This window comes from Chionomys nivalis, chromosome 17 (genome assembly GCF_950005125.1).
Source record: "Chionomys nivalis chromosome 17, mChiNiv1.1, whole genome shotgun sequence".
NCBI lineage: Eukaryota > Metazoa > Chordata > Mammalia > Rodentia > Cricetidae > Chionomys > Chionomys nivalis.
This window is the reverse complement of record NC_080102.1, coordinates 52531864-52558877: the sequence shown is the minus strand read 5'-3', so window position 1 is coordinate 52558877 and position 27014 is coordinate 52531864. Positions and strand designations below refer to the sequence as shown.

Here is a 27014-nt window from a genome sequence, read left to right as displayed (position 1 = left end):
AGGCACAGTTCATGGCCATTTCTGGGACTGTGGTAAGGCAGACGTCATGATGGCGGGGGCCTGTGGTAGAGGAGGCCAAGTGAGGAAATGAGGAAAAGTGAGGAAGGGTCTGGGGGGGGGCGGGCATAAAAGTATGTTCCTAGTATTTTTCCAGTTATGTCCTATCTCCTAAATTTTCCACAGTCTCCCCAAATAGTGCCACTAGCTGGTGACCAAACATGCACTAAATAACCCTGTAGGGGGACATTTGATATTCACACCGTAACAGTTGGTCTGTGACAGTCACTCCACCAAGTCAAGTCTGTCTCATTGGAAAACCATCAGCTCTGCCAGTCAGTGTGGTAGAATGGCTGTAGAATCCTGGATATGGGATATACAGGGGTTCGACGCCTAAATCTGTCCACATTTGGATACTGTCTCGTTTCCAGACAGGTCTTGGCTTTGGTATTCTGAAAATGCGTGTTTCCAGATGCTTTGAATGCCTTCATTCTCTCTCCTTTCCCCCTCCACTCCTTTCCTCTCCTCTCATTTTTACCCTTTGTTTGAACAGGCTGTTTCAACAGCTTGGTTTGGCGGTCAGATATTCTCCCTTCCTGTTGATCCAGTTTGTTGATGAGGTTTTGTGATTCTCTCTTTCTCTGTGTTAACCTGACTCAGGCCTCCTCAGGCCTGGTTCTGAAGCCAGGGTGATACCATGTCCTACCTCTCCCAGTCTTTTAAGATTGTAGTAGTCTCCTGTTCCTGTCCGGTGTTCAGTCACCTCTTGTGCTTCTAATACCTGTCACTTTGATTTTTCTGTGGAGAGAAAAGTCTTGCCTTCTGAAGATTATTTTTAAAACATTTAAATTTTCAAACAGAAACAAACATGCAAACAGCTCTAAAAAATGACTAGAAAATTTGCATCTTATGGTCAGTAACTGAGAAATTCCCCCATTGAGAAGAAAGTGCTTTGTTTTAGAGGTAAACTTGTAGTAACCCTTTGCTGGGCTCACAATGCTTAAAAGAGGAATTGTCTTATTGGTACTGGTCTGAAGCACAGTTAAAATCCAAGTGTGGTGGCTCACTTATAGTTCCAGAACTTGAGATGGTGCAACAGGCTTGAGCTACTATGAGACTCATTTCCACCAAGACAAAACAACCTAAAGAGGGTTGGTGATTGCAGTGACTTGAAAGAAAATGGCTCCCGTAGGAAGTGGCTTTGTTGGAGATGGTATGGCCTCATTGGAGGAAGTGTCTCATTGTGTGTGTAGGGGGTGGGTTTTGGGGGTCTCCTGTGATTGAGCTACAGCCAGTGTGACTCATAGTTGCTTCTGCTGCCTGGAGATCAAGATGTAGAACTTTGAGCTCCTTCTCCAACACCACATCTGCCTGTACACTGCCTTGAAGATAATGGATTAAACATCTGCAACTATAACATATCCCCAATTAACTGTTTTCCTTTGTAAGAGTTCCTGAGGTCATGGTGTCTCTTCACAGCAATAGTAACCCTAAGGCAAAAGTTGGTACTAGGGACTTGGATATTACTGTGATATGCTGGGCTATGTTTTTATTTGGAGGAATATGGACTTTGGGACTATGGATTAGAAAAGCAATTGAATGCTTTCAGTGTTGCTTAATGGGCCATCCTAGTATGAATATGGAAGACAGCGGTACTGAAGGTGATCTGAACTGTGGGGTGGGGGCCCTGGCTCAAGAGACTTCAGAGAAGAATGTTAGTGTGTGACCTAAGAGAGTATTCTTGTGATATTCTGGTGAAGAATGTGGCTGCTTTTTGCCCTTGTCTGAAAAGTTTGACTGAGGCTAAAGTGTGAAGAGTTTTAGATTTATTTCATTGGCAGAAGAAATCTCAAGGCAACCTAGTATTGACTTTCTCATGTGGTTATTAATATTAACTCTAATGAAGATTTATAATGAAAAGGAAGAAGCTGAGCAAGGAAAATTACAAAATGCACAATTTGAGGAGAAAAGGGGCACCAGGAAGTAGAATGGAGCTAAGCCCTGTGCTCCAGGAGATAAGCAGATTAAGAATGAGCTAAATGGATTGGTAGCCTATGGGCAAGACTCCACCCAGCTAAACTTTCAATTTGTGAAAAGGAATTAAAGAAAATCTCAGAGCTTTTAATCCCACACCTTTAATCACAACACTTGGGAGGAAGAAGCTGGTGGATCTCAGCCTGTTCTACAGAACAAGTTTTAGGACAGCCAAGCTTAGGTAGTGAAAGTAACCACATAAAACAGAAAGCTAGTGATGATGAACCTGAACAAAGGGATCATGTTTCAGCTCCAGTAAGCAGTAGAATTTGGCAGCTTCAGTCACATGATGCTGGCCTAGTGTCAAGGATGGAAGAAAGGCATTATGGAATCTTCCTCTGAGACTAAAGAAAGCCGATGAGGCCAGGCATGAGGCAGGGGTGTCCCTGAATGGAGGCTTAGAGAGGCCATTGTGTGAAGCTGTGAAGGTAAATCCTGGATTGCCTTGGAGACCCCAAGATGTTGGAGAGGCCAGAGCCGTGGGACACCTGCCAAAGAGAGTTGCTTACAGGAAGTGGAACCAGCCCAAGAGAAAGAAGTGTGTTGTAGTCAACAAAGCTGAAAGGAGTTGGAGATCTGAAGAGTGTTTCAACATCCAATGTGGAGAGGCAGAGTTTGAAGTTTGCTCAGCTGGTTTTCAGTCTTGTTTTGGTCCAGTACTTTCTTACTATGCTCCCTTCCCTATGTTTTGGAATAGTAATGTGTATCCTAGGCCATTATATGTTGGAAGTATGTGATCTGCTTTTTGAGTTTTCAGGGGACTACGGTTAAGAGATTACATGAATCTCAGAAGAGACTTTGAACTTTAGACTTTTAAGTAAGTTTGAGATTGTTAGACTATGGGGACTGTTAGGAATATTCTTAAGACGAGCCTCTCCACTGATGCCAATAATTCCAATCAGACCAAATTAGACCTAATAAAAGATTGCCACATTTACTGCAGCTTTTCCAGGTGGCTGGGAGCATGCGGGGGAGGGGAGAGAGACAGAGGGGGTACCATGCAAAACCCAAAGACCACATGTGTTTCCTTCCTGGGCAGCAGCCTAAATTGCCTGTGGGAGTGGTCCATCGCTTGGTGGGCTTTTCCCAGAGGTGGAGTCCGGACCAAAGCAACTCCCAGGGGGAGGGGGCTTCCAAAGATGGATGCTGGGTATTACAGGGACCTTTGAAGTTGGACTGAATACATTTTTGCATTATGATACAGCTACAAGCTTTTGGGGCCCAGGGAGTGGAATGTGGTGGTTTGAAAGAAAATGGCTCCTGTTGGGACCGGCTTTGTTGGAGGAGGTACAGCCTGTGTTAAAGAAAACGTGTCACTGTGGGGGGAGGGACTGAGGTCTCCTATGCCCAGGTTATGCCCAGTGAGACTCACACTGCTTCTGCTGCGTGTGGATCAAGATGTAGAGTTCTCAATTTCTTCTCCAGCACTGCATGCTGCTATGAAGATAATGGACTAAGGCTCTGAAACTGTAAGCTGGCCTCAATTAAATGTTTTCCTTTGTAAGAGTTACTGTGGTCATTGTGGCTCTTCACAGCCAACGAAACCGTAAGCAGGAGAGTGGCAAAGGCTATCATCCCTCCGGCAACTCTGGCAAACCTGGCTGGGGAGCAGGTAAGTCTTCAGCACACCCGGATTTATAGGCTCAGTTCTTCTCTAGCAGCTTCCGTTACTGAAACCCCGTCCCTAATCTTTTAAGAAAGTCCATGTAACCACTGGCCACAGAAAGTGACTTTAGAGACACAGAAGTACACTTCCATTATCTAGGTGATACTTAACCAGTTACTGGCAAATCTCAGAAAGATTAGTAAGACAATTAAACCTAGTTAGGACACAGAACTGTTTGTAAAACTGAATTTATTAAAATGCTCATAATTAAAAAATATTAAATGCATAGAAACTAACAAACATCTGTTACAAACATCACACCGATGCTACATTGTATGAGAAGCATCATGAATTTCGGTTCCTTTTTAGCTAAGCTGGGCACCGCTTCCACTTTCCAAACACAATGGGAACGCAAGGAGCTCACAAGAAGTGTGTAATCAACACGTCACCTTCTGCCCCCGAGGCGAGCAAATGTCCTATGACACTCATGACTCATGGGCACTACAAAGGGAGAACCGGACAGACTTCTTACCAGATAGTCTTGTTTGGTTTCAAGACAAATCACAGCCTTCTATTTAATGGAATATCTAAAAGATCTGAGGAACGTTTAAAGAAAAATCCCCTGAGTATCAGGTCTACTGCTTCAATTGATTATAAAATTGGAAGGCAATATAGAAGGATAGAACTTTTCTAGTGGTTAACGCCAGACAGGTGGAGGACCAGGTCCTTGCCCCACTGGCTACTGTCATGGTTTTCCTGGGTTCAGGGGCTACCTCACTGCTACTGGCAAATGCAGATTGCCACGGCAGGTGTCCCCCACTCCTCTCCATCACCATCTTGGCACAGAAATGACACTGGTGCCATGGGACCCTGCAGCTCACCATAACTCAGCCTTTCAGCAACACACTGTGTCAGATTATACGCTTGCTCCCTTTGGAAAAGCAGGGTTTTTTTTTGTTTTGTTTTGTTTTGGCTGTTTGTGTTTTCTTCTTCTGCCCACAGTGGCACTTTCTACACTCTTGGCTGAGGGATATAGATGAATAAATGCACATTTCATTGAAGTTTCCTTTATGTAGGCAGAGAGGAGGAAAGAGAGATGCAAAGATTTCCTTTCCTATGGTGTAAAGTGCGAGAACTTTCCATCCTGCTAAAATGAGTGCAGGCTCTGGAAAAGACATAACAGAGGGAGTGAGGAACTCTAGGGCATCTGGGTGGGGACAGGGAGTGGCACCTAGTGTCACCTGTGGAGTGAGGACATCCCTGGTATGGGAGGAGCCGCCATTTCTGTCTCAGCACAGTCAGACACTGTATGGCAGCTCCTGGACTCTGTACAGTACAAGGACGGTGGGGAATGTTCCCGCTGACACACTGGGCTACTCAGAGGCCCAGAACACTGCTTTGTTTAACTATGTTGATAGTCTAAGCCGTTCTGGGAGGGCATTTAAAACTGCGACCCAGAGAAGGCAGCCTCTAGACCCATTCGCTTTCCTTCCATTGGCTCTAGGGCTCCCAGGCATTTCATACCACTCCTGGAGGCAGAGGCCCATCTCAAAGGGTGTGAGGCAGATCCTCTCTTCTTCACCCAGCACCGACCTCGGTCATCCGTTGCCAAGAGTGCAAGGTGTAGCCACGTCTCCTCTAGGTCTACTGGAGGAAAGCTGAGAGGTATAGGCCGCAGAGCTCATGAAACCGCTCAGGTGAGCAGCAGAGAGGGCAAGGCACCAGGAAGCTAGAGTTGAGCAGCAAGCCACCAGCAGACAAAACAGTCCTTCCCTTAACTGCCTGATGGCCTGAGAGGAGGCTGGGGGCTCAAATTAAATCCAGGGCCTCTTCCGTCAAAGGGCACTCATCTGGGGAGATGTCTCCAGCACAGCTGGGACTACCCTGTGAGTGAGCGGGCCTAGGAAATGAAAGGAAGCTGTTCACTGTGGCAAGCAGAAAGGTCAGTAGGGCTCCCAGTGTGTGACGCTGGGATCACAGGACAGGGCTAGTCATCAGGTTGTTGGCTGTTGCACTGACCACGCCCATTGTCTTCGGGGGATGGGCCTGTTCAGTGAGCCGAGCAGAAGGCTGCGGTGATTGGTAGTGCCTTCCTTCTGTATTGGGTAAGTCAGTTTGCACAAAGTTGATGGGCTTACATTTTTCAGCCCATTTTGTTGATAACAATACAGTCACAATCATCTGATTATCATTTTCCCCAAGAAACTTACATAATCAAGAAGAGGTAAATTAAACGTCCAGATCCGTACGAGTTACTTTTTCCTACTTTCTCATCTTATTCCCTTAAAGCAGTCAACGTCAATCAGACCCAGAGCATGCTGGGAGTGCCGTTAGAAGGCAGTTGTCACGGCGGAGTGACAGGGACAGGCTTCATTCAAGACCCTCTATCTTCATGTCAATCTAAGACGAGTACTTCTTGGAGGCAGAAATGCAGGCTGAAGTGAGGACGGAACCTGCTTCTTCCGACCCGAGGTCTCCTTCCTTAGGGCTGCAGTAAGACACTGAAATACTGTGAACTCTTCAGTCTACCTGGCACCTGCTATGGCATCCAGACTCGATTCTGAGCTGGCTATTGTTAATAACACAAAAGCGATTAAGGCTGAGGTATGCCTGGTCTTTGGTGATGGGACTGTCAGGACGGAATAGGTCGGGGGTAGCGTTGGCAAAATGCAAAAATTACGCACAAGAAAGTGCTTGAGACCAGAAAAGCAAAGTCCCCAGGAAGGACTCAAGCATGCTTTGAGGCTTTTTTTGTTGTTGTTACTAAAATTCTAATTTATCAAAAAAAAGGGGGGGGGGGGAACATATTCAGGTTTTCCAGGTAGGTAGTTTTATGCCTTTTTTGAGCAAAGGTTTCCATCTTTCAGTTCCGACACTGCTAGCGGAAACTGAAAAACAATGTGGCAGAAATGGGCACCGTCGAGACTCCCGTTTGCCTAAGTGATTGGACAACATCCTCTTTAGTGGTTCACGACATGTCGGCAGCTGACTACTTTTAAAGTGCTTCTCAGGACATCAAACTCTCTGTCATTCGAGTTTGGGCCGCACGCTGTTGTCAACCACTTCTCCCATCCTCTCGGCTATAAGTCCCATGTTTTTGGTCAGGTCTTTGAGGTGGCTCTCATGAAGCAGCTTTTGCGTGAGGTATTTCTCCCTCTTGATCTTGCTCTTCGTGATTTTCGACACATCTGGAATTGCATATGAAATGAAAAACTTCACGGAGTAGATGATATGCTGTGGGAGAGAGGGAAGACAGTGTTAGAGGGGGCCACCGAGCACCTCAAGACTGTCACAGATACCGTAGTCGTTCGGTCTCAAAGCAACAGCATGGAACGAATGACCTGTTAGCGTTCATACAGCCTGTGTTTTTTTGGCACGTGGAGAGGACGGTATCCTAGCGTGTGCATTCTCATCCACTTACATATACTACTTATAAAGGTGAAGGCAAATGAATTCCTGGTCATCCAGAGCATGGGAGACTGAGTCTGAGGCCAGTCTAACCTATGTAACAAAAAATAATAATAAAATGACTTCCTCCAAATCCACTGTAAGTTACGAAGTCCAGCCACTGACAGGCTGTTGTATTTTGTGTACTTTTCCCTGTTCCTTTCCCAAATTATCCTATATTTTCATATTAACAGTGCCCTTGTGAATATGTAGCTTCTCGAACCTTCTCTGTAAGTTTAAGAGCCCGAGGCTAGAGGGGGCGCTGCTGAGACACTTGGACACACGAAAGGCCGGGTTTATGAAGTAACAGAGTGCTTTCCCCAGCAGTTGCACTAGCTTGGCTGGCACTCAGAACTTTCCTGAGGAGTTGCACTGGCTTGGCTCGTACCAGCAGCAGGCAGTTTCAGCAAGGCTTCATCTTCTCCGCATTGGTGGCATCTCATTTTTTTTAAAAAAAAAATTGCTAATTTTCTGATTTGCAAGTGGACCATGACTAGTCTTGCTTTGTATTTCTGTGATTGCTAATGCAGTTAAATTTCATGTGTTAGTCTCCATTCTAAAAAGTCCTTTTGGTTGTGTATTTTGGGTGCACAAAAGGGATAAAGATGAGTTGCCATAAAAACACTTAAAAATGGATTAAGATGAGTTTCCATAAAAATACATTAAAAAATGGATTGTGCCTAGTGTCAAGAAGTGCTTAGAGCTTTGGAAGAACCTGGAACAGTGCAGGCCCCCTGAGTGTCACAGGATGCTGAACACATCACGGAGACGTTATGCTGAGCAGTTTGCACATAAATCACTCGGCAAAGGGTTTAAGGGGCAAGGGAATATGCAGGTATCAGGAGGGCAGAGGTCAGGGCAGGGGAAGCTTCCAGAACATGATCTGGAATGGCAGAGCTGGAAGGAGGAGCGATGGCGAGAACCACAGACATGACTGGATGGTGTGAGACCTTGGATGGCACCACAGGGACTCTGGCTTTTGCTCTGAGGTCTGAACACAGTGGTTTCCAGGTAGAAACCGGTTCCCAGCCAGGGAAGAAATGATGGTACCTCTGGCCTGGAGGATCTTGGTTTCCATACAGTTTCTCCAAAGGCCTGTGTTGAAGGTTGGCTGTCAGCCTGCAATTTGATTGAGGGGATGGAATTTGGCAGGAGGAGGTTAGGTTATTGTCCTGGGGATACTGGGACTCTATTCCTTCTGATTGGCTGCCATGAGGGAAGTGGCTTCCTCTCCATAGCATTCTCCTGGTTTGGGGTGCCATCTCAGCAGAGGCCCAAAGGAAGAAACTAACAGCCAGAGCAAACCTGCTAGTATCGCTACAGCATCACAAAGCTGGCCAACACATGGGGAAAGCAGGCAAGGCTCCAAGCAGAGGCCAATGGCCTACTGTGGAGGAGAAAGCCAACAGGCTTGTATGTGGGGTGAGAGAAAAGGAAAAGGGGCACAAAGGACTCTCAGAACACTGTCTGAGCATCTGACCAGATGAAGATGTTACAGCGCAGAGGAGTAGCTGTGTTTGGAGCTGAGGGAGAGTCTGGGCTAGACTAGGGTGGGTATGAGAACTCATTGGAGAAAGGCAGACAGGTTTGGTGGCGCTGGGAGCCGAGGAGAAAGGTTGTTTCTCATCCTTGAGGCACGATGACAGGCTATTTGGGATTCTTCTGCTAATGTGATGTAGCCACTAATACAGACTTACCCCAGTACCGCTTTTAGTGTATCCCACAGCTTTGGCACGCTTGTTTCCACTATCATTTGCTTAAAAGTTAAAAGAAAAATCCCTTCTTAATGTATTTGCTGGTTTGTTGGTCGTTTGCGAATATGTCCTCTAATTTCTGTGCACATGTGTACTTTCCCAGATTTTTCTGACTAATTTCTCATTTAATTGCACTGTCCTCGGGAAAGCCACTTGATATGATTTTTAATTTTTAAAAATGTGCTGAGACTTGTTGTGTGGCTTCCCGGGTGACATGCCCTTGGGGATGCTGCTCTGGAGAGGAGCAGAATGCATGCATTACCCCGGGCGCAGTGCGGTGTTCTGTGGGTGTCGGCCAGGCCCACTTGGTCCAGAGTGTGACCTAACTCTGCAGCTTGTTATTTTTCACAGAGATGGCCGAAGGTGTGGGCTGATGCGCATCTGTCTTTGACTGACAGCCACTTTTCCCTTTGAGCACACAGATCTTTTTTATACCAGAAGATACACTACTGTGGATGCACTGTCTAGCGTTGTTACTTCCTTTGGCTGAACTGACCCTGTTATCATTTTCACTTTTCCTGCTTTTTTTTTTTTTTTTTTTTTTTTTGTGTTTTCCTGGAGCTGAATGGAGATGCTTCATGGAAGAGTGAGAGGCTAGCTGTGCTGTGCTCACAGCTGGGTAACATGGGCAGAGACGCTGCTAAAGGAATTCACCACCAGACAGACCGGGCAATGGTCACTACAGCCAGAGCAGAGGTCAGTGACTTAGGCAGCGAAGGAACGGCTAGAGCTGAGAGGGAGAAGGGAGGAGAGAAAGCGGAGTGTGGAAAGCAAACACTGCCATGGTTTTGGGGACCCTGACCTCACTCAGGGAAGAGCAGTAGAGAGGAGTTGGGGAGCACAATAGGGAGCGGCAACCAGGTGTGATGGAAGGGGCCCAACAGAGGAAGGGCAAGACTCCTCTTCTCCAAACTCATCTCTGTAGAGGTTGCTAACATTCACAGGCAGTGGGTTTCATTTCTGGTTAATGTCAATATGGCGTGATGCTGTCTTTTAAAAATACCCTGTAGGTTCAGTATACACATTCTACAAGGACCTCTGTATTTATGAGCTGATGAGAAGGGCTTTAGTGTTCCTTTCTTTTCTTTTTAGAGATTTGGATTTTTTTTTGTTTTGCTTTGTTTTGTTTGAGACAGTGTCTCACAGTGTAGCTCTGGCTGGCCTGGGACTCACAGGGGTGAGGCACCTCTGCCTCTCCAGCGCTGGTATAAAAACATGCCGCTGTGTCCAGCAGTTTCGCCTCTGTGCCTACGCTCGTCTGTGTCTAGGATCTAGGCCAGCGGTTCTCAACCTGTAGGCTGTGACCATCAGAAAACACACATTTCCGATGGTCTCAGGAACCCCCGACTATAAATTTATTTTCATTGCTACTTCATAACTGTAATTTTGCTCCCGAGTTGCGTGACAGTTGCTAAGACCATCATAAAACATGGATTCCCAATGGTCATGACACACAGCTTGAGAACTTGTGTTCTAGGCTATTCTAGCCTCCCAGAAGTCAAGGAACGCTTCCCCATCTGTGTTCTCTGAAAGTCTGCCATCACTTCCTGTAAAGACCTGTGGCTCACCAGTGGCTTCTGTTGTGGAAACATTTCAGTTACTCCCTCTCGCCGCATTTACAGGTTAGGTGAGCACTCTGAACTACTAGAGCTGTCCCTGCCAGCTCTGTGGTTGCTGCGGAGAATCCTCCCCCATTCTAATCTGCTTTCTTGGTCAGTCACCTGACTCTTTTCTCTGCCTCCTATCTTTGGTGAGTCACGTCTTCCTTTATGACGTATGTTGTACTTCCTGCTCCATGTCCAACACATTTTGTCTGTCATGGAAAGGTTCCTCTCCTCCGTCACCCATTTTCTTAGTCTTTGGTGTTTTTTTTTTTAAAAAAAATCAGATTGCAAAATCTCAGAATTTGTTGGACTGGTGTTTATACACGACAGAAAACTTACCTATAGTGGCTTAAACAAGCAAGGGTTGATTTCTTTCTTTGCACAACAAATTTTGAGGCTTTGTAATTCGTTACAAATGTCTGAGAAAGACATTGGCTAGCTCAATTGACAACCTACAGCTGTGTCGTTTTCTGCGCTAATTTTACAGAGAGAGAGAGAGAGAGAGAAACACTAGAAGGAATTGGTGTGCTATTTGCAGCAGCTGGAAACAGACACATCATAGCCTCACGGGCAGAGGCCTTTCACAATCCAACATGCTGTCCAGCTCCCCAAAGGACGAGAGACACCCAGTTAGGACTGTGTTGAGTGGAATGGAATCTCCCTCGACGTGGCCCGTTTTTTAACATTTAAAGCAGACGGCCATTTCATTCAGAGTGTTATGGAAGGTCTGTTCTCAGGCCAACACTGACTGGTCTGTGTCCTAAGACAGCCATTAGCAAGCGGTAAGAAGGAAGGGCGATTCACTCCACAGAGCTGCCAGCACTTAAAGGACAGAGATGGCCTAGGTCCACGCAAGGCTGTCCCTCTCAGAGCACACTCCTCTCACCTCCATGACGATGATAAAAGCCAGCTTGGCGGCAATCACGTGCCAATAGTAGATGTTGTGTTTATATTCTTGTGGGTGCCCGGGTGGGTTTCGGAAGTCACGGTACCTGAAAACACAACCAGGCATGTTATCAGACAAATCTTTTTGATTACTATCGCAAACAAGAACCCAATTTAAAACCAGAGTCGTCCTTGACACAATGATTTTTAAGGGGACATCACACACATCTCACTTAAAGTTCAGTTTGGCATCAAATACTGGAAGAAAATTAACCTGTATGTAGTAACTTCCTGAGTGCATAATCAGAAAATGATGGATTCTAGCTGTGTAAAATAAGGTGCATCTTTATAAGGTAACAAAGTATTTCCATGTTTTTTCCCAACTTTATCCCTGCTTTCTGAAAAGACATTAAACGATTTAGCTATCTTGGGCATCAGACCTGACATTTCCATAAGGGATCACCAGGCCGACTGGGTTAGAGCATCCATCACTGCCTGCAGGTTAATTTTTCACCTAACTCTGTTGTTTTCATCGAGCTGCCCACTTCTAATTTCTCAGCTGTAAACTATTAGACCCACAAGACCGCAATTGCTGAGATCAGAATATGTGCAGTCCGAACAGGCAGGCCGGCCACTTGGAACAGTTGTTCTGCTCTGTCTGATGCCTTAGTTTGTGTTATTGAAAATCTGAACCCGAATGGCTTTGAACAGTTGATTTAAATAAATTTGCTTTTAAGAATCTGTAATAGGGAAAATAAATTTGCATGACCTACATGTTCAACAAGCTACTACCAACTGGTAAGTGAGTTGGGGTGCACTATCCATGTTGACCTCCCAGCCACCAGCGCAGAGCACTGGCGATATCCTATTCATCCATCTTTATGTTGTTGTTCAGTGAGGTGCCAGAGGGTCATCATTAGCTTTGTGCTGTCCTTAAGCTTATTTCTCTTTCGTTTCACTGCTGGGAATAGAACCCAGGGCCATGCCCACGGTAGGCAAGTGCTCCTACCGCTGAACCATAGCCTGCGTGCTTCTTTCTTTCTTCTTCTATTTTATTTTGCTGAAATAGTTTTGTTCTGTATCTCTGGGTGGCCTTGAACTCACTATGTATCCCAAACTTGACTTTGCTAGAAGTAATTGACCTGCATCTACTGCCCTGGTGCTGGGGTTGCGGGCAGGCACGGCTACTCCTGCTTTATGCAAGCACGGCAAGAACTACGAGCTGAGCTACATTCCCCAGCCTCACAAGGCAGCCTTAGAACCAAGTGATTTCACCATGTAAAACTCTCAGCTGTCTCCATTTCTAGGCTCACAGGCTCCTCGCCTCCATCAGTTACATGTCCATTTGAACGCCTTTCAAATTTGGTTTAAAAGTTCTGCACTTGGCCTTTGTTAGCTCTGTTTTGCTTACTTGTTTTTGAGTATTGCTGAAAAGAAAGCCCCGTGAAAACCATCTCGTAACACAGACTGAAATGACACCAGATAAAATCTTTTTTTTTTTTTTTTTTTTTTTTTTTTTTTTGAGACAGGGTTTCTCTGTGGTTTTTGGAGCCTGTCCCGGAACTAGCTCTTGTAGATCAGGCTGGTCTCAAACTCACAGAGATCCGCCTGCCTCTGCCTCTCAAGTGCTGGGATTAAAGGCGTGCGCCACCACCGCCCGGCAATCAGATAGAGTCTTATCACACATACCAAAGAGGCTTTCATAAGACGAAGTCCATTTTTAGACAGATAAATCAAAACTTGCCTGCACAAGGTATAGTTGCCAAGTCCAACATATGGGTTTTCTTTGTCTGCATTTTTGAAGTCGGTGATGTTGAAGACAGAGAGAGTGTTGTTGATGTAGCCATCCATGGTGTAGGTACTGTGGTCCCCATAGGGAGGGATGGAGAAGGACCAATAATACACCAGGCGGGGGATCATGTCTGATGTGAAAGCAATGATCATGGCCTGTGTTGTGGAAAACAAGGAAGGAAATGTCAACTTAGAGTGGTAGCCATGGCTCACTGTAGGGCAGAATTGCGGTCTTACCAAGTTGTGACTCTAAGTGTGAGGTATACATATTTAAAGCAGAAGATGCTTTTGGGGGGGCTCTCCAATTCTAAGGGGAGGCATGAGGAAAGGCCCAATAGTTGCCTGCTGAGCTTGTGAGATACTTTAAACACAACTGGTTGAGAATAACTGCACTGTGGCACCACGAAGAGCAGGACTGGCTTGCATAACTTGTGTGTAAATCCGTGCTGCTCAAAGTTGCAATATCTAGTTAACCTTAGAGCTCTACCTGAGACAGCCGGAAGTCTGTCATGATTTAGAATCAGAATGCTGATATATCGTATTAGGAAGATAATCTTGCTTTATTAACTTATTTGTAGAATAAAGAATTTATACAAAACTGATTTTTTTTCACAAAAATCACTTGTCTCTCTCAAAGAAGAATGAGAATTGAACAAAATACATCCCTCTTGATGCATAGTATAAAATGGCCACTAACCTCACACTCTTTACCCCCCAAGGTGTCTTAGACTTACTTAGATAATCCATGGCCTGATAAACTAGATTGGGTTTATTCTATTCCCCCAGTCAGGAAACAATGCCAGCTTTAAAACATCTAATCTGAGCAGCCAAACTTCGGAAAGATTAACTGGATAAAGTTCTGAAATCATAAATTATCATATAACACGGTTTAGCATGTTCCTGCATAGGAGGAGTAAACAGGTCAGTTATGAGTCCGTGTCTATCCCCAGGCAGAATCATATTAGGCTGAAAGCCTATTTAGAACTACATGGACCTTCCCCAAAGATCTTTAATTTGGGCTTTCAACTCTGGTATATGAAATTGTTTTGCAGGAAGGACAAAAGGTATGCACTTTAGGCCAAGCACCAACTGAGCACAAGAATAGACATGTTTTTGGTGCAAAGCGATTTTTAATAGTATTCATCTGGACATGTGGTTTAGTTGCAGGAAGACCACAAAGTGACAAACAAGATCTAGGCAAAGCAAGCTAATCTCCTTGGTTTCTACAATGTGAGGATTCAATCATCCCCCCCACCCCGTGTGTATGCATGCATGTGTGTCTGCTTGTCAGCAGTGAGGTGTGTGTGTGTGTGTGTGTGTGTGTGTGTGTATGTATCTATGCATGCATGCGTGTCGCCTGTCAGGAGTAAGGTAAGACAAGAAGATATGGCGTTTGCCAGACTTCAGTAGATGAAGTTTTTCTGCTATCATTTAGCTCAATGCCATCTTTTTACAGAATCACCAGAAGACGTGCTTCAGGAAAGTATAAAAATTCCAAGAAAAAAGAAAATTCTCTCGTTTTCTGACAAGGCACCTTTTCTCCCTGAACTGAGCTGACACACACTGCAAGAATACACATAACGTAGCTCGCCTCATTTCCCATGCTGTTCTACACACAAGTTCCATTTATATCAAAATAAATTAAAATTGCTCTTCAATAGCAGATGCTCTGGCAAGGCACACCAATGTCAGCTGCGCTTATTTCTGGAGCCATCGGCCTTAACTCAAATGACTTCACAGCACACGTCTGCTTGGCGTCTCCTACCTTGGTGGCCTCTCTTTCTTCTTTTATGTACACGCTAGGTTTTGACTACCACGTGGGTGTTTTAGGGGGAGGGTTATATAGGTGGGGTAACAGCTCATGTTTCACAGTTACCTGTATGCATATTTACAATGCGTTTATAAGTGTAACAAATGCTAACAGTGTGGAGAGAAGGGTTTTCCATAGTTTAATAAACAACACAAATCTAGTAAAGGGCTTTGTTTAGAGTATATTATAGAAAAAAATAACTGGCAGTCCCAATTAGTTGGTGTGTGTGTGTGTGGTATGTGTGTGAGTGTGTGAGCCTGTGTGAATACACAAACACACACACACACACACACACTCACACTCACACAGTGCTTTGGAAACCCAGTCAATCCCCGATCTGTGCCATGGCATGGACAGAGGGAAAAAGGTATCTAACACAATCACCCCAGAATGCTTGAGGAATCAGGAGTTTGAACCAGATCAATATTTTTGTTTGTTTCTGAAGGTCAAACAAAAACCCTTTTAGTTTCAAACCTTCCTGCCAAAAGCCTCCCTAAAGCACACAGATCCACGTTCCTGCCCTGCCTAACGCACTGTAGCGCACTGGCTGTGGCAGACTCGTGCTTTCTTGACTGTAGCATTTGAAAGGCCTTGCTGTCATGGTGCTAAACATCACTCTTCATTGTGAAACACAGTGGGCACTGAAGCTAGGGGCTATTTGAGTGGAAAGAATCTGATTTAATCTATCAGTTCCCCAAAGCTAGAGATAGGCTGCAATTCAGAAAACTCGTGGGGGTGGGGTGACAGCTGTGTTCCACATAACTTGTTCATTGTATCCAGTCAAGGGGGTGATGGTTTTGAGGTTCCTGTTGGTGCCTGTCAGAGTCCTCAGGGAGCTGCGTTAATGATGTCGGGTAATGAAGTTAAACAGCAGCGACTACGTGAACGAGGACCAGGCTCCGTGTGTCTGCTGTAGCTCACTGACTTCCCAAACCATGCTGAGTATTGAATCGTTCATCTAACAAATATGAAACGGGGCTCTGAAGTGTACAGATCACACAGCTCAAGCTGTGGTGTGGGAAGTGGAACTCAGATGGCCCGACTCCACAGCCACTTCCTTCCTCCGGAGCCTGAGACAGACACTGCCTCGCCCTCTTCTGCTTTCGCAGGGGTTAGTTCATGGGGACTCAGCAACTGTGGTTTAAGAAGCTAAAATTAAAAAATCATTTGCTTGGCAAGCTGGCCTGGTGAGATTGGTGGTGAAATATGGGTAGAAATAACCCTGGTTTGGAGGATATTTGTAGGCAAGAGATCCTTTAATAGGCTGGCATTACGCTGCTCTGCCTAAAGGCTGCCTCTTGGCCTACGCCCAGACACACAGCCTGTACAGACTGTAGGAGCCAGTTGTGTTCTTTCCCGAGGTTGCTGCAGCCATGGCGCAGGGACTGCCCCACCTCCTGTATGAGCTGTTTCCCTGGAGACAGGAGGGTAACTAACACCCAGTTAGGATGGCCAATTTCTCCTTCATCACAGTTAATATTTTATTCTATTCTATTTATTTATTTATTTTTGGTTTTTCAAGACAGGGTTTCCCTGTAGGTGCAGTTAATATTTTAAAATGTCATTTTAGAATATATAGTGATATGTGGTAAGATGCTTTTAGATTTCTTGGATGCCAAATGAACTCCTATCTGTCTGTGTTTAAAAACACCCTTTGGTGATGCCTCTTACGTCATATACGAGTCAAAAGTGCAAGTACTTATCACTCTGTTTCTTTGGATAAAGACTTCAGCAGGGGAGAAACAGTACTCCCTGTGGAGGATGTCCTGATGCGGTGAGTCAATAAGAATCATAAGCAATTAAAATGTAATTGTAAAAGGATAGTTGCACAGCAGCTAAAAGTCATCCTGGGGGCTAGAGAAATAGCTCAGATAGCTCAGGTCTTGCTGAGAACGCTTGCTGTTCATGCAGAAGACCTGGGTTCCGTTCCCAGCACCCACATGGTGGTTCACAACCAGCTGAAATTTCAGTTCCAGGGGCTTCCACATCCTCTTCTGGTCTCACTGAGCACCAGGCACACGTGTGGTCCCCATACAAGCAGGCAGAACACCCAGACCATAAACATAACAGTGGAAGGAATACCCTGACAATCCCGGAACTACTCACGTTGGTCACCACAGCCAGGATGGCTATTCCTTGCATGATGGGTTGCCACGCGCCGATGTCCCGGGCTTTCTCTGGCACCATGCGCCTATACTGAGTTGTTAGCTTCCACGCATCCACTCTTATTTCCAATATATTGTTCACCAGGGCCAGCAGGGGAGCCAGTGGGAAAGAGGCCACAAATAAGGTGACGAACCCAAACTGAATAACTGTCAATGGAACGGACACACATCATGGAGGGAAGGACAGACGGCAGGACAACGTATTTCCCTTCACTCTCGTAAAGAAAGATAAAGGCAAACAAAGAACCCACCCGAGTGAGGGGACACATTCACAGCCAATCACAAGGCGGCACTCACAACAAGACGGATTAAACAAAATGCAGACAGGAAATCTAGGAAAGGAAGCTAAGTACAGCTTATTTCCTCTATACATGTCCACTCAAAAGAAGCACCATGTTGAAGCTCTTTGAATCAACCTTTCTCCTTAAAGCCATTCATGTAACTAATCAATTGGGGGGAAAATAACCTCCTCTGAAGTCTTTGTGCTGGGGAGAGGCTCAAATATATAATATTCTGTGCCTGGGAACTACTACTTATTAATGCTGGTAATAGCTTGGGAAGAGAAAGTTAGTAGTTGGTTTGCGATCCATTCCGTGCTGATGCTGTGCCCTTAATAAAACTCAATCTTGATAAAAAAAAGCAAACACAAATTTCAAATCTGACCCCAGGCTGATGCGCACACAGAGTGGACTGTTTACTCACCCAGACAATTTTTTTCTGAGTGTTATGCATGTTTTCTAGAAGATATTTATACATAGACTACAATTAAATAATCTACCTCCTGTCTGCAGGAAGCGCTATCCTAGCAGACACGAACGCTATGCATACATACAAGGCCTGTCAGGTTCTTATGCCCGTTTTTCTGTTTTCCCAAGCTTAAAAAATTGTGATTTGTTGCAAAGGTTAGGTCAAAGGGTAGAGACGCAAAATACGTAAACGGTTAGTCATCTTTTAGATACAAGCATGTCATTTACAATAGGAAGGTTAGTGTTTTGGATAAAAATCTGTCTAGACCTGGATGGAGGTGGGTGGTCTTTGGACTTCTCACAGGGCAGGGAACCCTGATTGCTCTTTGGGCTGACGAGGGAGGGGGACTTGATCGGGGGAGGGGGAGGGAAATGGGAGGCGGTGGCGGGGAGGAGGCAGAAATCTTTAATAAATAAATAAATAAATAGAAAAGAAAAAAAATCTGTTCTGAGATGCATCTATTCAAGGCACCAGAGCTCAAAACCATGTTCAATTAATGAAGAAAGAGAGCCTATGCGGGTAGTTCACAAATGGACAAGACATTCAAGAAAGTGAGGCAGGGTCTGTGCTACCTAACTCCAGGACAGCCGATTGGCTCCTCTCTCATACGGTCAATCAAGGCACCATATACAAACCCTGCCCAGAAGAAACGAGAAGCCATCTAGAACAGGAATGAGATTGGAAAGGGGACAGGGACCCTTCCTGCTGTGAGGGACCATGTTCTCACAGGCTTGTCCAGTGACTCTGTTCTGGCTAATAGCAGTACCCGCATGGACTCTGGCCTAAGCTCAGTGAATCATAACTAACGGTAGTGATTGGGGTTCATTCACAGACAGCATGATCAGAATGCCTTGAGAACTAACAACGAAGGATTACCTCAGGGAAAATTCCATTTCATTGCCTGGTAATAAATCCTTAGCTTTGAACAACATGAATACTAACAAAACCACACATAGACATCATATCTGAAAGTTTTTGATTTTTCTCTGCTATATAATTCTGTCTGCTGGAGGGAAACATACTACCCATAGCAATATGCTAAATAATTCTGTGGTTCAGCAACAGATTCCTTCAGCTCCAACACATACCCCAGCGGATTTTACCGAATACTTACTCATTTCAAGATACTCATAGAACAAGCCCAGCTTGCCCATGGGCTGCAGATGGTAATCCTGTTCCCAACGTGGAGTTATGTTTTCTGACCCTGAAACTCTCTGATATCGTCCAATTAGATTCATGACCCATCTGCCAGGGAAAAAAAAATCAAATTATAAATCAGAACGAATATTGTCAGAGCCACATCATGATGTATTTCTTGCTGTCTCAAAGCTGAATATGTAATCCTCCCAAGAAATTAGTTTTTCCTCTGCATGCTAAATATCTTCAGTTTTCCATTTTTTTCATTAAGAACATTTTTTTTTTCTAGCATGAAAATTGTCAGTGAAAAAAAAAAAGCCAAATGCAGCTGATGGTACCTGCTGCAGACAAGTTCTGTTTGTAATTGGGTGCAGGGGGAACTGGGGATGCTCACATGGTGACAGTAAGTGTGAGGCTGTGAAAGGGACAAAGGACCTCCTGGCTAGGGACGAGTGGCTACTGACAGCCTGAGGCAGGAGCGGACCCGCCTTTGGCAGACAGCTCAAAACAGAAGCTCTTGTGGTCTCAGGAAGGAGGAAGCAAGGCTGGAGCAGTAGGGTGGGGTCTAAGAGAGAGGACAGGGGTGTTCTTAGGGACGTGAGGGCTACGGCAGAACACTAAGCACAACAATTATAAACTAGGTCTCAGACTCTGCCTTGAAGCAAACAACGCCAGGAGAAGGGAAGACATGTATGCCCTCTAGATCAGGGTGGGAAGCCAGCCCTGCACAGCCCTGCATACTGCCCCCATCCAGCCATCTGCTTCCGCTTTCTGAACACCATGTTTCTTGTGTCCCTGATAAATGCTCCCCACCCTTCCCAGGGCAAGCTGCCTTGAAAGCAGACCCAAGATGGCAACAGAACTGGCCATGCACCTCCACCCCATCAAGTAACAGCTGGCTTCAAGTCCACCCATGCATCTCCTATACTTCGGTTGTTAGACGACAGGTTTGTGTGGGTTTGGAATTCTGATACTCAGGACTCACGGCGGGACTGTAAAGACAAACGCTACAAGAAAATGGTACAGTGCTTAAGATTCGAGGCTGGTGAGAGGTGGCTCACTATGTGGGGCTTCTCTCTGCTGCTGGTCTCTCTCTCTCCAGCCGTCCTGAACCGCTGGTAAGGCTTACCCAGGCTTATGCTCTTCCACAGAACATAGCCCCAGCTTCCCCATCTCTCCTCACTTCCTTTGTAGGAGGCTGGGCAAATGAAGGAACTCAGACTCAGATGCCCTTGAATCAGAACCCACATTCTCCGGCTTCCTAGCTGCTCTACTTTGGTAAAGTTAAAAAACTTGTGGATGAGCTGGGCGGTGGTGGCGCACGCTTTAAATCCCAGCACTCGGGAGGCAGAGACAGGCGGATCTTTGTGAGTTTAAGGCCAGCCTGGTCTACAAGAGCTAGTTCCAGGACAGGCTCCGTAGCTACAGAGAAACCCTGTCTCAAAAAACCAAAAAAAAAAAAAAAAACAACTTGTGGATGTACACTGGCCAGGGCTGATGGATGGAATTCATGACAGGTGAGAGGCCAGCACGTCACAGGGCTTCCTGATGGCTAAAACAAGCTAACCGGAAGAGGCTACTGAAGACGGAGCATATGATACTGGGCCTTGGTTTCAAGGTGTGGAATATTTGTGGACAGCAAAGCAAAGCCTCCTCTATGTCCATCCAAAGATCTGAGGAAGCACCAGAATCTGCGATGCTGTAGCCACTCCAGGAGCCCTAAACACAGGTGGGTACCCAAGCACCATACCTAACTCAGCAGAGACCCCTTCTACCAAGCTGTTTTCCCACGTGACTCTTGGCCTGGCTTTAGCCCTCTTGCTCCATTTTCCTGAGTTGAATCACTCATCTCTAATAGAAACCCATCCATCTTTGCCCTGAGTCTTTTGAGTTTTTTCCCTGTTGTTGTTTTGATTTTAAACAAAACCCAAACAGACCAAACAACAAAACCACACCTGGACTGTGATTCTGGTGCCTCATGCACAGCCTCTTTTGAAGACAGGCATTTTCTACTGCAACAGTCCCTTTCCTGGTTATATAAGTGCACGGTCATTTTGAAAAGATAAAAGCTACATAAAGAAAAAAAAATGTCACAGCCATCCCCTGGCTAAATATCTATGGACATTAATGTTCTAGGTGTTTTAGGCTCTTCATAACATTCCTTAGTGTTAACACCGTCTTTTGTGAAGAAAAGGAAATACCTAGCATGCCCTGAATATCAGTGCTGGGAGGACCTGAGGGCCGACATTCTCTGGGTCCAGCGAAACACCGTATCATTTATTTACTCAAGGGCTCATGCCCAGCGCCTGCTTTGGACCTGGGACCAAACTAGGTGTAGGCTCCGTTCAGTCTAGGATCTGAGTGGAATGAACGGTGTGGATCTGAAATGACCACGTCTAAGAAATTTTCATCAAATACCCTTCACTGTGCTCTCTTGACATAGCGACCTCAATAGAAGCCATGATGGCCCTTCTCTGGTTCGAACACTCTTCAGAGGAGTGAGGTTCTGGAAGGCAGGGGTAACAAGCACACACTGCACCGGATTCTGTGTGGAACCAAGAGACTAGTGCACACAGAAGCACAGCCCCAGGGACACTACTCTAATCAAGACTTGGCATTCTCAGGTCTAAAGCCAGGGGAAGGAAATTAAAACCATGATGTCATTATCTTTGGCCAGAATGGAGATCTCTGTAATTGTGAGAGCAAGCTTACTTGAGGTCAGGATTAATTTAGGAAAGACACCTTCCTCCACTAACTTTTAAAACCTTAGAAAATAGCTCACTGTCAAGCAGTTACTCGTACAAAAAATTCAGTGTTAAATAATCTACTTGGCTCAGAAAATGCTGCTTTAGTAGTACAAGAATGGGTTAAGTTTTTTTTTTAAAATACATTTTCATATTGAAACAGCATGATTTGCGCATGACCTACTTTTACTTATCTGGAAAAACACGGCTATGAACTTGATGAAAGGGAGGGTTGTTTTCTGTGCAGCAGGATTAAAGTTATCTCACAGCTAAAGCTGGAATCCTTTCCTGGGATGGGAGTGTTGTCTTAGCTTTGAGAAGGGCCTTGACAGCTCACACCGAAGAGGAAAAAGCCCCAGAGATGTGGACGCACGGAAACCCAGCCAGCTAACTATCCCAGAGAGAATGAACAGAAACCTGGCGGTGCAAAGATCCAAGATTCATGGCAGTTAAAGAGACAAAACTGCATGTGGTGGGGAACACAGCGAAGGACTAAACCAGGTGCTGAGTTGTGAGCAAGTCTATCCCACCGCATAGTGGGGTGGAAGACTTTGGATTTGAATTTCGAGATGTAAATTCTGAGTTTACCTTCCTGCTTGAGTGAGCGGCTCGAGAGGCCTTAAGGCGAGGTGACACTCTACACTGCTGTTGACAGGGAAGAGAAAAGGGTTCACGGAGGAGGGAAAGTAGTACAAGGGGGATCAGGTGTTTCGTGAAAGCAAAAATGGAAACCAGAAACTAGCTTGAAAAAGGAATCTTGTGGGCAGAGCATTGGCCTCCCAAAGAGGTTCCCTGCCCATCTCCAGAACATCTGAAGAGCACTGGGTTCTATGGAAGTATTGACTTTAGGGCAGGAGACCATCCTAGATGATGGGGGGGGGGGCAGAGGCATGGTAGACAGCATTCCAAGGGAAGGGTCTGTCTGGTGGCTGCAAGGCCAGGAAAGTCATATGCTGCTTCACCTGAGACCTTCTGGAAAGGCCCTGGCTACCCAGCACCCTGGTATTAGCTCAGTGAGACCCACGTTAGGCATCTGACCTCCAGGACTGAAGGACTTCAAATCTTATTTTAACCCATTAACTTCGTAATGATTTGTTAAATTGCAATGGAAAACTATTATATCAGGGGTTCTGTTTGCAGGGAATGCAGACGGTGCTGGGCTGTCTACAGATCCCACAATAGGGGCCTTGCTAACTATCTGGAGGGCAACTGTGCCTTGCTGCTGTTCTCATTCACCCCTATGGGAACTGTTTCTGAAGCCTTGTAGATCACAGGAGATGTCTGCTTTTGACAACCCCGAGTCTGGAGTCATGGGATCCTGGAGCTGAACCTCTCACTGCCAGTGTGATCTTGGGTAGACCATTTAACCTCTTTAAGCCACAGACCTTCATTAGCAAAAAAGCGATTAAAGTAAGATCTAGAAAAGTAAACTATACAAATGTATACACGCGCACATAAACATATACAAGGAAACACACAGAACTTGCTGCAGAGACTGGAACATATTAGGTGTGCAACACATTACTATTAACGACTTCTACATGCACGAGGGTGGGGATTCTATGTGGATGTGTGGCAATGTTAGTTCACGGCTCTAAAGGCCGTTTCTCAAGGGCCTCTGCTCAGTCAGCCACCAGTTACAGCCTAAGAGGCATGCGCCACAGCAGGTGGGATTTTTGTTAAGTATGACGGTCTTATAGAACTACTGTGTGCTTGTGTGCAAGCACACATGTGTATGCATGCTTGTGCAGGAGCGTGTGAAGTCCAGAGGCTGGTATTAGGTGTCTTCACCGATCAGTTGTCACCTAGCTTTTCCCAGGCATGGTCTATCATGGATCCCAGAGCTTCCAGATTCCGCTATGCTTACTGGCTGCCCGGTGAACTCCGGGGATCCTCTCGTCTCTATCTCCCCAGCGCAGAGGTTACAGGTGTGTACAACAATGCCTGGCTTTTCACATGGGTCCTGGGGACTCCCAACTCCAGCCTTCATGCTCACACAGGAAGCACATTGCAACTGGGCCATCTGCTGGGCCCCCGCATATAAGCATGAAACACGTATAAGCCACTGGTGAGACCATCTTTTCTAAAGGCCATTAATTTCAATGGATGCTAGTCTGCTTGAGGGATCGATGTATGGCAATGTGAGCACATTACTTCAGTGGGTGGGCTGACCTGTCCCCCGTCCTGACACCCAGGACCACATAGCTAGTACTCACGGGAGCAGCACTTCTTGTATGTTATTCCAGATGGCCTTGCCCCCCATGATGATTGTCAGCTGTGTGGTCAGTTCCAGGAGACAGCCGCCTGGGTCACACTGCATGTTACAAAGAGGACAACATTCAGATTTTAGGGGTATAACTTGCAAAGGGGCCTTACATTAACATCTCAGTCTATGCTCTTAGGCTAAAAATAGCTCAGAAATACACAAGGAAGTCACTGTTCATCAGGCAGCCGAGGGAAAGCAAGCGGCAGCTTCAACTGTCAAGAGAGTAACACGGCTCTGTTCTCGCACCTCTTCATTTCTGTACTTGCCCAGCCAATACACTGGGTCCCCTGGATAGCCGACGAATTTGCCCTTGAAGAACGCGATGTAGAAACACGAGGAGTAGTAGTTGACGAACTGGAACAAGAACATCTTCATGGTCAGGCTGTTCTCATAGTCAGTCTGGGTCCTTGGGAGTTCTGCGGTTAAAACAACAGCAAAGACACTGAACTCCGGAACGGCTCTGAGACCCTAATCAAAGGCTCGGATACCCGAGATAGCACGCCGAAAGGAATACAATTCACACTGTTTCAGTTCAATCTGCTTTTCATTTCTTAATATAGCCACTGTGCTAATTCTGAGTTTACACATTCATATGAGTTCTTGTTCCATATAGACACAATATCCTCCAAGGCAAGCAACACACATACATTTACTAACCGCTCCTTAAAAATTATCAATACTTTATAATCAAATGGGCGAGGAGGGTTTTGGTCTAAGACACCAGAGTTCATTTTGTTGTGGTGTTAGGGATCAAATCCAGAACCTCCGCCACTAAGCGACATGCCGAACCCCACAGAGAATTAGCTGTGTACTGCCAGGTAAAGGCAACTCTTTTGTCCTCTGGAGTTGTAAGATCTGTTGGAAACAGTAGAACGGGGCAATTGGCTGGAGGCATCTGGGAAGCACAAAAGGTTGTCCCCCTAGCTATGAATCTCAGCCAGTCTGACTGTCATTCTGAGAATGACCCGGATGCAGGCAGGGTGTGGGAAGCCCCTAACATGAAGCAGCTGCCTGGGATGCAAGCCAACCAGAAGCAGCACCCATTACATCAGGCAGAGCTGATGAGAACTGTATTAACACAGACAGCATGGGGGATGCCATGCACCAGTGTGACAGCTTGTCTCTCCTTGGCTGGACAGCGTACTTGCCACTGGAGTTCCACTAGTTTGCAACAAAGAGACCATTTACTTTCGGCAAGAGAACACATGATCTAATGTAACCAGACATATTCTTCACCCTGATGAGTTTACAGACCCTGGACAGTCCCACCATTGTGTCTGATTGTCCCTTCTTCTAATACAGAGATGTTCACAACATACTTCCCATATGGGCTAGAGGAAATACGTTTACACTCAAAACTTCCTAAGAATTTTAACCCACAGGGATGAAAACAGCTATCTCGGCCATCACTCCAGCCGGGCAGGACCTCACCGAAGTTGGTGATCATGATGGCCACCCTCTCGTAGATAGTGTTCAGGATCATGATGATGATGAAGCTGATGATAGAAGCTGTGATGGACGTGGCCATCTGCGGAGTCAGGTATTTCTGGATGGGGTCGGTCCCATTGGGGTTGGTGGGGAGGGTGGCAGAGAACACAATGAACACGGACAGCCTGTAGACGATGATGCCGATCACGGAAGCTATGATGAGCAGGATCTGAAAGCACCAGGAATGGCAGCGTGAGCCTTAGCGGGAGTCAGATCGGCACCGAGACTGGTCCGGTGCTGAGGAAAACGGGGGCAGGTGCCGAATGAAGGACACCTCATGGGGTTGGGTGGGAAGAAACATGGGACCCAAAGAGGGAACATCAACCAGAGTGGGATACTGGTGACAGTCAGACTGGACCAGGCAAGAGGAGACATGGTCTCCTTCACTACATATTCTATACAACTATCCTAAAACTAAGAGAGTGCCAAGAAGGAAAGTCTACGTTAGAAGGAGAGTTATCTCCAGACGGCACAAGAGTGGAGTAACATTCTGGGCGGAAGGAGAGTTCACGGTCACAGAAGCAATGAGCATGTCCCTTGTGTGGCTTCAGCCGTTCTGCTCCACCGAGAGTCATTCCTTCCAGCAGAGAGTCAGTCACGAAGACTAACTGGAGCACTGACCAAGATACTGGGCCGCTGGTTCTGGCAGCTTTCAGAGTTTAGGCTTTACATATTCGGGTTCTCCTGAGCTCAATCATTCAACCCGCACCCCCCAATCGGACCTGCGGCATTTCTGAGTCCTACTCCACAGGACCTCTGGGTCACCTCCTACACAGCCTACGCGTGGTGGAATTTTATTTTCTCAGTAAACAGGTTAGCTCTCTCTGGTCAGCGTTAATTGCATGTTACACACCCTTTCCTTGCTTGATACAATAGTAGTTAGACCAGTGGTTCTCAACCAGTTGGTTAGACGTCTTTCACAGTCCAAAGACCCTTCCACATTGGTTGCTTAAGACCATCAGGGATATCCGATATTTACATCACGATTCATAACAGTAGCAAAATTACAGTTATGAAGTAGCAATGAAATAATTTTAGTGATTGGGGGTCACCGCAACATGAGGAACTGTATTAGGATCACAGCACTAGGAAGGCTGAGAACCGCTGATTTGGACACTCTTGGAGATGCCCTATACCAAGATGCCCTATGCCTATATCTTCTTTCTTGGATATACTTCAGAACCATGGACTCTGTCTGAATGTTCGTGAGGAGAGCTGGGGAAAAGCTACAGAGAAGAGGAACTCAGCACCAAGCAAGGCACAGCATGGGTCAGGAAATCATAGCAACATACAGGGGTGAGCTATAGACTCCTGCATATGAACCCCACCTCTGCCACTGGTTGTGGAACCTCATATAACCTCAGGATAGACTTTCTTCAGGCAATGGGCAAAATACTACAGGGAAAATACTATGCCAAGGCCTCAGAAAAGCACTGGGTAGTATTAGCTGTGATTATGGCGACCAAAGAGTTAAAGAGACATTTTCTTACTTGTGCAATCTGCGTTTAGAGAAGGCATTGTGTTTTCCTGTAATCTCGC

General features: G+C 45.9%; 1 protein-coding gene across 3 annotated transcripts in view; it reads right to left on the bottom strand.

Moving 5' to 3' along the window:
• Positions 1 to 3869: 3869 nt before the first annotated feature.
• Ano6 (anoctamin 6) overlaps positions 3870 to 27014 on the bottom strand; it is a 176378-nt gene continuing 153233 nt past the window's right edge. For all 3 annotated transcript variants that reach the window (XM_057791986.1, XM_057791987.1, XM_057791988.1), the window contains 8 exons: positions 25419 to 25644; positions 24234 to 24403; positions 23938 to 24035; positions 18955 to 19085; positions 17035 to 17240; positions 13072 to 13274; positions 11329 to 11434; positions 3870 to 6871 (listed from right to left, as the gene is read on the bottom strand). In XM_057791986.1, coding sequence (XP_057647969.1) covers positions 6665 to 6871; positions 11329 to 11434; positions 13072 to 13274; positions 17035 to 17240; positions 18955 to 19085; positions 23938 to 24035; positions 24234 to 24403; positions 25419 to 25644 — 1347 coding nt within the window. In that variant the 3' untranslated portion in view covers positions 3870 to 6664. The remainder of the gene's footprint in view (positions 6872 to 11328; positions 11435 to 13071; positions 13275 to 17034; positions 17241 to 18954; positions 19086 to 23937; positions 24036 to 24233; positions 24404 to 25418; positions 25645 to 27014) is intronic.